The sequence below is a fragment of the Panthera onca genome, chromosome B4 (genome assembly GCF_046562875.1).
Source record: "Panthera onca isolate mPanOnc1 chromosome B4, mPanOnc1 haplotype 2, whole genome shotgun sequence".
NCBI lineage: Eukaryota > Metazoa > Chordata > Mammalia > Carnivora > Felidae > Panthera > Panthera onca.
Genome location: NC_138345.1, coordinates 82,965,742 through 82,977,538, shown reverse-complemented (window position 1 = coordinate 82,977,538; position 11,797 = coordinate 82,965,742). Strand labels below are relative to the sequence as shown.

The following is an 11,797-nucleotide window of genomic DNA, read 5'->3' as shown; positions in this document are numbered from 1 at the left end:
CACCTCCAGCCCTGGCCCTTCCCTCCCCACCCCGCAGCACCCCTCCCAGGATGTTGAAGGAGCCCCCATGCTGCACCCCAGTTGTGTATATGGTGGGCATATGCGGGTCATCTTGCATACACAGCATCCACTTCTACCCCCAAGAACAGTCCACAAATCCAATCTCAGCTCAGCTCAATGCAACACACATTTTCCTCGTCCCCCCACCCACCCCGGCAACAAAGGGGAGGAGCTCCAGAGTGAGGGTCTGTTAGGGACCCTCTTCCTCTAGGCCAGTGATAGTCCTTGGAGATGTGGCTCAAATCAAAAGTGTCAAAGGAAAAAACCCTTACGTGCCCTGTAGCTGCAACACCTACTTTACATGCCATTTGCATATGGTCTGTGGGCAAGATGAAGCCCTGCCTGCCAGAGCCCTTCAAAGCCTCCCTCCTTCATCACCTCTCTGGCTTAGTTTAGCATTAGCTCTTTCAAGTCTTTGCTACTCCCAGAGATCAAGGGGTGATCAGTTCTCCCTGCCATTCCCTTGCTCCCCCCATGCTTGGCTCCCGCCATCCTCTGTGAGATGCTGCATCATCAAAGGACATTATTCATGGTGAACCTTTGCTGAAGCCCTGTTTCCCTGATGCCAGAGCTTGGGGGCAGGGACCGGTGGGTTGGGGAGGAAGAGAGAGTCTGCCTTAAATGGGACCCAGGAGGCTTTAGTCCTTAGCCCTCAGTCTAACACTACTCCTCTTGCACCCCCAGTTCCCTCCAGCCTGCCTAGCTTGGACTTCCTTCTCCAGATTGGTAGGGGGAGGAGAGGAGGTAGAAGATGGCTACATCCAGTTGGGATCAGCACTTGATCTTCTCAAAGGCATGAACCTGCCATGTCATTTCCATGTAGACAAGCTCCAGCTTCTTACCCTCTTCCCACCAAAGGGTCCCAGCGCTGGGTCCTGGCCCATGATTGGCCCAGACAGCCCTGTAATTAGCTGGGTAATGGGAAGCTTTAGATGAAGCCCCACCAGCCTCTCACATAATAAAGGAGCCTTGAGACCCAGCTGCTGCCCTCCCTCAGGGGTGAACGGGGGGCCATGTGCAGGCAGACTTCTCTCAGTATGGACCAAGTCCTAGAGTGGGTGGGGTGTTGAGAGTGTGGAGGGGAGAGACAAGCATTTCAGGACGCTAGCAGCACTTGAAAGGCTCTATGGAGGATCCACACTGTGGGCTGCAATACAAGAAGGAAGACTCAGGGTTCCTTTTTTGTTTTATAAATACATTTTTATTGATCACCTATTATATGCCAAACACTATAGAGCTAGGGATTCATGGTAAACAAAACAGACAAAAGTCCTTGCCCATGTGATGCTGACTTTCTGGTGGAGCGTGGGGTAGACAGACTATAAGTAAAGCATTTAGCATGTTGGATGTAATAAGTGATGAAGAGAAGAAACAGAAGGGGGATATGGGCTATAGAAGGGTGGTCATTTTAAGTAGGGTGATTGGGGAAGGCACTGGTGAATGGGGAGTCTTTTTAGTAAGTACCCAATTGCTGCGGTTCTCTTCTCAACCCACAATGTAGTAGAGTGTAAGTCCCCAAATCTCCAGGTCTCTTAGAGAGGGCACTAACTCTTCCTCTGGGAGAGTTAACTGCTTCCTTACTGGTCAAAATTCATAGCATTGCAGTAAAATGAAAGGGAAGTTTGGAGTGAAAAAAGCCCAAAACTGAATTTGTGGCTCTTCTCCAGAAGCTATGTGTCATGGAGCACAAGACTGAATTTTTTTGTAAGATTTAAAAAAAAAAATTTTTTTTTCAATGTTTATTTGTTTCTGAGAGACAGAGAGAGACAGAGTGTGAGTGGGGGAGGAGCAGAGAGAAAAGGAGACACAGAATCCGAAGCAGGTTCCAGGCTCCGAGCCATCAGCACAGAGCCCTATGTGGGGCTCGAACCTACAAACCGTGAGATAATGACCCGAGCCAAGTCGGACGCTCAACTGACTGAGACACCCAGGTACCCCAAGATTTTTTAAAAATTTTAAGTAATCTCTACACTAGTAGAGACTCCCCTAGTGTGGGACTTGAACTTACAACCCCAAGATCAAGAGTTGCATGCTCTACCGAATGAGCCAGCCAGGTGCCCCAAGACTGAACGTTTTGAGCCTCAATTTCCTCACCTGAAAAATAGGAAATGCTAAGAGTGACACATGGCTCTGAAGCTGCTTTCACTTCCCCCTACGCCCCACCCCTTTCCCTTCAGCAGCATCTTCTCCTTCCATCCCCACTCTGAATCTGACTCTCCCCTGGGGTTCTACCTTAGGAATGAAGTGAGCACTATAAGCACCCTCAACAGAGTGGGCCATTGAAGGAGAGGCTTGAAATGTCTGGGGAGAAGATGCCTGGGCCACAGGGAGACAGACTAGAGTTGGGAAAACATGTAATTGTGAGAAAAAAAGAAGCAATTAAGAGATCAATGCTGGGCTGGGCTGGGCTGGGCTGGGCCTGGCCAGGCCAGGCCAGGCAAGGATTTGGGGGCAGTTCGGCCACAGTGTTCTCTTCCTCCTTTCCAACATTATAGCAGAAGGGATAGAAGTTAGAACTCTGAAAGAATGCAACTAAATCAGGCTGATTCAAGGGTCGAGAAGGAGTGGCATGGGGAGACGCATTCGCACTGAAGTGCTGGGGGGAGGCAGACACGGGAAGTTTCTGCACTCAGTAGCAGGGGAGAAGTACTGACCCTCACTTGGCCTGAGGACCAAGGTGATGGGTCAGCTGCAGCTGGGAGGAGGACAGAGGGAGAAATGAGAATGGGACTGGATGCCAGACTTACCTCCCAATGCTCAGGGGCCTGAACCTAGTTATCCTGGTGGTGTGGAAGGGCCAGAAAAGCACCTGCCCGATTTTTTTCTGGCCCGGCAGTTGAGTCTGAAGGTTTAAAGGGTGAGGAGCTGGTGAGTGAACAATGAGTAGAAAGAGACTCAAGGACCACACCTATTGAGCTAGATCCCACATGGGAATTTTGGGACAAAGCATATACAACATCATTCTTTAGTGTGCCCAGCTCAGGGGCTGTTGGAAAGTGGGCTGCTGGATAACTCCAGCTGACTGCAGGGTTTGTGTGGTTGTGTGTGTGTGTGTGTGTGTGTGTGTGTGTGTGTGTGTCTGCAGCCTATATCCTCCTTTTTCTCCACCAGCCTCCCCCCTCCCCTCCAGCCACCCTGGGATTGGTGATTCACAGCCCCTCCTCCGGCTCCCCCAGACCCTCCCAGAGCCTTTATCAGGGAGCTGGGCCGGTGTTCCTGCCACATCCTCAGATCCCCTCCACTCCCTGCACGGAGGGAGGCAGCGGCACTACCAGCGTGTGGGGAGTGGGCACTGCTGCCGACCAGCTCCCTGATCCTGCTAGACCATCTGCCCTGGGCTCAAAGCTACTCCACAGGTAGGCACGAGTGGGAGAATGTCGGATGGACTGGAGTTGGCACCAAAGGACAGAGGCCAGAGTTAGGAGGGAATAAAGGAGCGGAGGGAATAAAGGTGGCAGCTTTTGATCTGGGAGCAGGGTAGTGGGAAGGTGAGCGGAAAGCACCGGTAGGGTTTAAAAACCAGTAATGTTTGGAGCCTGCGGGTTCAGACTGATCCTTCCAATACTAGAAAGTTTTTGCCTAAGTCTGGGTTACCTAGTGCTGGAAAATAGAATCCAGGATCCCTCCCCAAGCTATGAAGACAGACTGGTGCGTGTCCCACGGATCTATCATCTTCCCTGGAAGACTAGCATCTGGCACTTTTGCAACATTGCTCATTGCCAGGTGCTCAGCCTGGGGAGATGTGTGGTGGGGGAGTGGGGAAATTGAACCCAAAGGATGGCCCTCCTGCTCAGAGATACTCTCCCCAGAACAGGGCTTGGGGGGTGGATTTGGGGGCTGGGGAAGCAGGATCAAGCCAGGCTGCCAGTTGCATAATGTCTCCTGCATTTGCACCCATGCCGCATCCTCCCTGCACCCCTGTCCTGTCCCTCTGCCCTCCTAGGCACCATGAGGAGTGCCCTGCTGTTCGCAGCCATTCTGGCCATTAGCCTGGCTCACGGTTTGGGGGCTGTCTGTGAGGACTCACGGGAGCAGGTGGTGCCCGGTGGGGGCCACAACAAGGTAAGGCGCCCCCTCTGGTTGTGCCCACTCTGGCAGAGTCCTAGGCAGCGTCATGAGAGCTGGTGCCATGCCTGTTCCACAGCTGTTGAGAGGAAGGTGGGGTGGGAGTTACCCGGGTTATCCATCAGAGGGTGGGTTTCTCTGACTCTGGCGGTCTCCCGTTCTCAGTGTCTCTAGGGATGCCTCTAAGTGTCTCTCTCCCTCTGCGTGTCTTTGATAGCCCTGTACCTAAAAAGTGCCCTACCAATACGTTGTTTGGTTGGTTGATCAGTGACTTAGGGATACTGTGAAGCATAAGCTAGGGTGGTCCAGCTCAGTTGCTATCCTTCTACAGGGGGCAGATCCTTTCCACTCCTTGGATGGTATGAAATATACTCAGAATTTCTCTCCCAAATGGTCATTTATATGCTATTTTACCTATCAGTTACGTGTATTATTTTATTTTCAAAATTCAAATAAATTTCTATACGCTCTGCTCATCCACCCCCAGTAACCTCAGGTGTTCCTAAGCCCTAACCTCTTCTTTCCTTTTCCTCGCCCTGCTCTAGCCTCTGCTTAGTCAGGATAGGGGGTAAAATCTCCACGAAACAGACGAGGCCCCAATTTCCAAAGTTTCTCTAAGAAAAAGAACAGGAGTTGTCAGGGAAGGGGTACAGGGGGAGAGCAGGGAGGGAGTCTTTTCAAGGTTTTGAAATGGCAGCAATTACATTGGTACACATGCTTTTAAGATGATTATAGGTGGAACTCATTACAAATTCAGTGTGTGAAGTCTAACTGCCTCTCCAGCTCAGATCTGTTTAGCATCTCATTACAGGAGGTGGGCAGAATATTTTAACAATTTGGGAAAAGTGGCTGCCTAGGATTTCGTGCGCAGGGCAAAGAGAGAAAACAGTCTTCATCCATATGTGTCGCGGGGCACGCCAGGCTGGCAGCCTTGCAGGTGGCGGCCATTGCACCAGATCCAAAAGACCAGAAGCAGTTCAAAAATATAAAAAATACACAAGGAGTGCCAAAAATGGGCTTGACACTGTGCTCAGAGCCCACAGTTCCAGCTGGAGATGGTCAGAGTATCTGGCTATATTTCTTTAAAGCGAGCTTGCTTCAAGACCTTGGGCCAGGTGGTCAATGAAAGAGAGAGGTTGCCATCTCACCCCTTTTCCCTGAAGGTCTGTGAGGATGAGGGAAATTGGGGTGAGATGAGGGTAGGGTATATGTGTGCCCGGGTAACTGGTTGGTATATGCAGGGTGCATCTGTGTAAATGTGCTGTGTGTGTGCCTGGGAGCCTAAGGACACCTGGGCTCTGGATAGAGAGGCACCGCTGAGATTCAAGGTGAGAATCTCCAAACATGATCATTGTCATTGTTTCTCTGCAGCTGCAACTAACTGGCTGTGTGGTGTGTGCCCACAACCATCCTGCTGTGCCCAGGCTGCTTAAAAAAAAAATCAGCAAGACAACGAAGAGCCCCTGGTCCAGAATGGGGTTCAGTTGTAGAGGATAGGAGGTGTCATTCTGAACACACTGTTTTCCAGGCAATCTAAATTCAGTGTAGAAAAGAGAGAGGGAGAGACAACCAGAGGCAGAAATCTATGGAGAAGAAAAGAGAATGAGGGGTGGTGGGAACCACAGGCAGAGAAACATCCACGAACGTACTGCAGAGTAGGGGAATTTCAGGATTGCAGATGCGCCCCTGTTGCCTACTGACACCCATCCCAAGGACTGAGTCCTGTCTGTGACTCAATCATGGAATACAGAGGATGCTTGCTCTGTCCGATGGGCCTTTCTTGGGAGTGGCAGAAATCATGGCTCACTCCCATAGTGGGGCAACCACATCCTTGGGCAAACTGGTTCCTGATGTGCCAAGGAGAACAGAACCAATGGTCCTTCTCACTGAGAGGTGGCAGGAGATGGGAGAGAGCCCTAAGGGACAGTCTCCTTTGAGCTTGGGAGACAGTGACCAACTGTCCCAGTTTTCCCAGGACAAGCATAAGCCCCGAAAGCCCCACATCCCAGGGAAGCTCTTAGTTCTGGACAAACCAGGACACTTGGTCTGCCTACAGGGATGCCCACTGTGTTCTCTTTACCAGCGCTTCTCAAATCTTGCTGTGTATATGCGTTGCCTGGGAGCGTGGTTAAAACGCAGATTGTCTTAATAGGTCGGGGTAGGACTGAGATTGAGATTAAGTATTTCTAATGAGCCCACAGCAGTGGTGCTGCTGTTCCGTGGACCACAGTTTGAGAGCCCACTTCTCTTCCAGTGTAAACCAAAGGAAATCCTGAAGGAAACAAAATGTCAGGTTTAGCTGTGATGGGCTCAAGAAGAGGTTGTTCTTTGTGGGGAGGGGTAAGAGGATTAGGTGTGAGCCTCAGCCCTCTTTGTTTCTGTCCCTTAGAAGGACTTGGACCTCTACCAGCTGCCTCCATCTTTGCTCCGGAAACTCTATGACAGCCGCTCAGTCTCTCTGGATGGATTGCTCAAAATGCTGAGCAAGGCTAGCGTGGGTAGGAAGCAGCCTTGGGGGAAGTGTGGTGGGGGGCAAGATTCTGACCATTAAATAGGCTTGGGAGGAGACTTCAGGTGGGATGGAGACTGGAGATGGCTTGGTGAATAATTGAGGGTTGTGACCTGAATCCCCTCTAACTGTCACTTTCCAGATTCTATTCCCCAGTTACACATTGTTCTTGCTTTCACAGATCCTAAGGAATCGCCACTTCCCCAGAAACGTGAGTAGCCTCTTGTCCCTCCCTGTCTCTGCTGACTGCTTGCTAGCTAGCGTTCCATGGGCGTGGGGTCCGGTGACCATTCTGGCTGGCCCCGTCTCAGCTGGCACAGACAATAAGCCAGCTGCAACTGTTCAGCCAGTCTTTCCTGGATGTGCGAGGTCACTGGGAACCAGGAGGAAGCAGGTGTGAGGAGTGTGGTGGACTTTCCCTTCATCAGCTGGTCATTGGGAACCAAGAGGATCTCTTGGTGGCTGTGAAGATTCTAAGCCAGGCACCTGTGGGGGCAGAGAATTCTTGAAGTGTGGAGGAGGGAGAGGTGGGCAGAGAGGGTGAGCTTAGGGGATAGCCTGTTCCCCTAACTTGGGGGACAAGCTGTGGCATGATAAAGAACCAAAGATCAGAAACCCGATTTCAGAAGTCTTGACACATCTCTCCCCCCTCACCCCACTCCCACCACCCATTATCACTGTTGGCAATGTTGGTCCTTTTTCTACAGGTGACATGCACGACTTCTTCGTGGGACTTATGGGCAAGAGGAACAGCCAGCCAGGTAGGAGTGTGTGGAGGTACAGTGGGAGGGTTTAGGGTACTACTGGCAAAGATATGGCAGAAGTCAAGTGCCTCATATTCATCACCAGAGGGAAAGACAGGACTTTTCTTAGCTACAGTGAGGGTTCCTTGGCCCTTCTACCCAATCGGGTTGGATCCATGGTCCAGCTCTCCCTAGGAGCACAATGGGGAGACCTTTATAAGATAGTTCTGCTGCAGCTGGGAAGGAGTTGGGGAAATCTGTTTCCTCCCTATCTCCCAAACACAATGTGCTTCTTGTTCCCGACTCTGTCTTCCAACGCTGTCTTTCATGGCTAGCTAGCCCTTCGCTGTTGGGTCAGGGTGAAGGTCACATTCAAAAACATCTCTCCTAACAACACTGTTTACTTTATCCCAGACACTTCTATTGATGTAAACCAAGAGAATGTCCCCAGCTTTGGCACCCTCAAGTATCCCCCCAGTGTGGAATGAGGTAAGAATTGTTGGTTAGGAGAGGAAAGGGACTGTGGGAGTGGGGAGGGGGGAATGGGGTTACCACAAAGGCATTTCCTCTGATGCTACAGGCATTAATACTCATAAATCTGCCTTAAAATATACTGCCAGTGCCCAGCACACTGTTGGCCAAACACACCATCACTTAGAGGTGCATATTGGTCTGTAAGAACATGCACACTCACACGCACACACGTGCTCACTCACACACACCCTTCTTTCTTTCTTCTTCCCCTGTATCATGGACCCTGGCTGACTCATGAGCACCATTAGTGGTGGGGAATGGGGAGAGAGGGGCTTCTCCTGTGGCTTCTCTGATGGGCAACTTCTGTTGTTTGGACTCCATTCTCTTATTATCTACGTACAAGATGAAGAGACCATCATCTGAAAATTACAGGCACAATAATTACAATTATTACAATTCGTACATAAAGTGTTCTGCCTCTTAGGTGGGCTAAAACCTTTCAGATCATTCAGAATCTCCAGTGACTGGGTCCAGCGTGTAGTTCTTCACAAGAGTGCTTTAGGAAGAAATGCAAGGAACTCTGAAATTTAACAGGGTGTAACTAGCTTGGTTGCTTTGTGTAGCAAAATGGATAAGAGCATAGCCTGAGTTTGAATCCTGGATCTGCAGCTCACTGGCTTGTCCCCTTGGCCAAGTTATATAACCCTTCTGTGCCTCAGTTTCCTCATCTGAAAAGTGGGAGGGATATTATTTTGCAGGGTTGTACTTTTGAGGATTGAGCGTAGATAGTCTTCAGAACAGTACCTGGCACACAGTGCATAGTGCTGTGTGTTGGCTGTGTTAGGATTACTGCCATCTGGGAGGCATGGGTAATGTCCCAGTGTCCCCCCTGCCTGGCTCTGGTCTGTCTGCCTAGAGCTGGCTCGGCTGGACCCTGGGCTTGAGTGGGCTGACAGATCTCTCCCTTAGTGTTCGAGTATGAGAGTCTCCCAGGGAAGCGTCTAGTCAAAACACAGAAACTACCGTGTCAACCCCATCTTCCCCCACACGGCAATAGCGGCCCAACTGATGGGTTTCTTTGCATTCTGAAGAAAGACGGTGTGGGGGGAGGAAAAGAGACGCATCGGGAAGCCTCTGTGAGCACAGAGAGACTCCTGTCCCTGTCCCTGTATCCCTGTTACCCGCAGTCACCGGTCTCAGGGGAGAGCAGAGGAGCAAGAGCTCTCGATGGCTCTCGATGAAACTGCCTGTGCATGGCTCCCTGGGCCCGGAGACTAGGTCTAGCCCCCCATTCAGTGTTGGGTGAGAGGGCACAAAGAGCCGTAATAACCGTAACTCGCTGATTACATGGTACTTACCGTATCATTTTGCTCTCATTAGACGGTTATTTCAGTCCTGCCGACCGCCAGATAATTATACGGGCAGCTATATCTGGATGACATAGTCTCCCCCAGCGTTATGCATTGGCCATAAAGATAATTACAGTGCAATTTTGCCATAGTATTTTATACAAATGGTGGAAACAAGTGCATTGTGGAAATCTACTTTTAATGCTCGCTGGTGAATCTAGGCTCTTTCAGAGGGGCCAGTCTCATAATTACAGCCTTCATAATGTCACCACTGATGGAGCATTCTCAACCTGTTAGGTGCCAGGAAGAATAGCACATAAAGTCCCCAGAGGCTGGCATTTAAAGGAGATTAGATGAGATAGATCAACACAGATCATTGTGTCATCTGATTTCATTCATGTGAAACTGCTAACAAAGGAAGTGATCCCTGGGCCTCTTCTTCCTCTGGGAGGTTTCTGGAAAGAGGAGGAGGGACTGGGGGACCCTGGGGAAGCATCAGCACCCAGGCACGTTGAATGGGGCTATAGTTTGCCTGACTCATGGGATGCTGAGCACAGGAGCCTGCTTAAGATTCTCTCTCTCTCCCTTTGCCCCTCTCCGTCTCTTAAAAAAAAAAAAAAAAAAAAAATAAGTAGCATGGTAAACTTGCAGCTGGGAAGGAACAAGCTCCTGTGGCTAGAAGAGTTCAGTCCTCCAGTTCAAAGGCTACAGGGAGAGCTGAGGGCTGAGATTTCTGTTCTCTTTTCCTCCCTTACATACCCCACTGCTTCCCCGACAAGTGGTCGGTGGGAGTTTTACAGGATAGAAGATGTGATTTCATTTTTGCTCCTCAGCACTCCACTTCTGGACTCGTGGGCTGCATCATGAAGACACGTGCCCCCCACCTCCCAACCCCCAGCTGCATGTGCTCTATTTCCCTTTCTTCGCCCCCCAGCCCCCCCACCTCGTAACACTCCTGTGCTTTGACTCCTTCCCCATCCTTCTACCTCACCGTGATGGAGAAACTGCAGAGTGAGCACCCTCAATCCTAGTGGGCATTGACCCTAGATCCCCTTGGATAATGTAAGTGTCCTACATTTAAAACTATGACATCTCTTTCCATTCCTCAACAATAAAAGATTTTCACATATGACCTAGAGTGATGTATTTATTTGGCTGGTGGGTGAGTTTTTCTCTTCCTTGACTCTTCGAGCTACGTAATATACACATACATGTATGCACACATGCATATATCATATATAAATGGAAGCATCTTTATTTGGCACACATATCAATTTTCCCAACAGTGCCTTCAGCAGTGCTTCATACAATTAGTATGGAAGATTTATTTAGTAATTAAAAAATAAATGAAGGGCGCCTGGGTGGCTCAGTTGGTTGAGCGTCTGACTTCGGCTCAGGTCATGATCTCGTGGTTCGTGAATTCCAGCCCTGCATCCGGCTCACTGCTGTCAGCACAGAGCCTGCTTTGGATCCTCTGCTCCCTTTCTCTCTCTGCCTCTCCCCTGCTCATGTTCTCTCTCTCTCTCTCAAAAATAAATAAACATTTAAGAAATAGTAAATGAATGAATTTGGAAGATGGTTTCTAGTGGTCAAAGACTTTCACAGACTAGCTTCAGATAAAGGAAAAATATATTCTCAATGGCTTGTCTGTATTTCTAGGATGAGCCTAGGAGACATCAGTCCCTGCATCTGACTCTACTTAGAGAAGGAGAGGGAGGTCAAGGCTGTGCAAGGACCCAGCCACAAAGGAGGATGCATCTATTGAATTGTACCATTTTTCTGTCTTCAAATGTTGAGCATGGATCCTGTAACGGTGACCTACACACATCGTTTACAGTGGAGCCAGTGGTGGACAAGCAAACAATGGGGTGTGGATGGGGAAGTTACTACAGAGGTCAAGAAAGAAGGGAGCAGGTATCTTCAGTGTCAGCTGGCCATTTCAGTTATTATAAAGGGAAAACATTTGTCTCAGACTCCTCTACAATGCAACTGACACCAGCCCCTGTAGCACTGGTCTAGCAGTCCACAGAATATATAAGCCCAGGGATCCCAAGGAGGTATTCTGTACCCTAAGGGAACAGTCTGGGAGATCCTCAGGCTCCGTATTTTAGCCCAGTGCAGGGCCTGGCAGTACCCCCTGAACTACCCTGCTACAACATCAACGCTCCATTCTCCCAAGGCAGTGTAGAGACAGGGCTACGGAGCCAGAGGTCGCTTCCTACAGTTCCTTCACCCCAGTGAAAGTTCTCTCTTCCCAGAACCTTAATGGGGCAACTTTGGACCCACAGCTGAATGGTGGGGATGGGGGAGGAGAGAAAGCTCAACTCAGCATCCCTTAGGTCAGGTTTATTGCTACAGGTCAAAGAATGCTCTTACCCCAGAGCCTCAAGCCTTTCTTCAGTGACTCATCATGTTGGCTTTTCAAAATGATCTATCTAGGTTTTAAAGTGGGGTAACTTTTGCAGAGTCTGGGGAATTTATTTAGGTCATGAAAGCTTCAAGAGTTGTTTCTGCTCAGACTTGGGAGATGGGCGTGTGTGCTGAGATGATACAGTGCTTTGCCAAGTAGGAGCATAAATGCAGAAAGGTTGCTCTCT

The 11,797-nt window shown here is 49.8% G+C and overlaps 1 protein-coding gene across 2 annotated transcripts; it reads left to right on the top strand.

The window, feature by feature from the left end:
* The first annotated feature begins 2,074 nt into the window (after window positions 1-2,074).
* TAC3 (tachykinin precursor 3) lies at window positions 2,075-10,332 on the top strand. Of its 2 annotated transcripts, none has more exons than XM_060657230.2 (7): window positions 2,075-3,416; window positions 4,004-4,122; window positions 6,518-6,623; window positions 6,816-6,845; window positions 7,342-7,395; window positions 7,792-7,866; window positions 10,034-10,332. In XM_060657230.2, the coding sequence occupies exons 2-6, from the start codon at window positions 4,009-4,011 to the stop codon at window positions 7,863-7,865; spliced, it is 378 nt and encodes a 125-aa protein (XP_060513213.1). In that variant the 5' UTR covers window positions 2,075-3,416; window positions 4,004-4,008; the 3' UTR covers window position 7,866; window positions 10,034-10,332. The 2 variants fall into 2 exon arrangements, with proteins under 2 accessions (XP_060513213.1, XP_060513212.1); XM_060657229.3 differs by having other exon boundaries at window positions 2,097-3,416; window positions 6,515-6,623.
* Window positions 10,333-11,797: the final 1,465 nt, after the last annotated feature.

Coding starts and splice junctions, on each gene's coding strand:
- TAC3 (XM_060657229.3), top strand. CDS start 4,009: ATGAGGAGTGCCCTGCTGTTCGCAGCCATTCTGGCCATTAGCCTGGCT. Junction 6,624..6,815: donor GCTGAGCAAGGCTAGCGTGG/GTAGGAAGCAGC, acceptor TTGCTTTCACAG/ATCCTAAGGAATCGCCACTT. Junction 7,396..7,791: donor CAAGAGGAACAGCCAGCCAG/GTAGGAGTGTGT, acceptor ACTTTATCCCAG/ACACTTCTATTGATGTAAAC.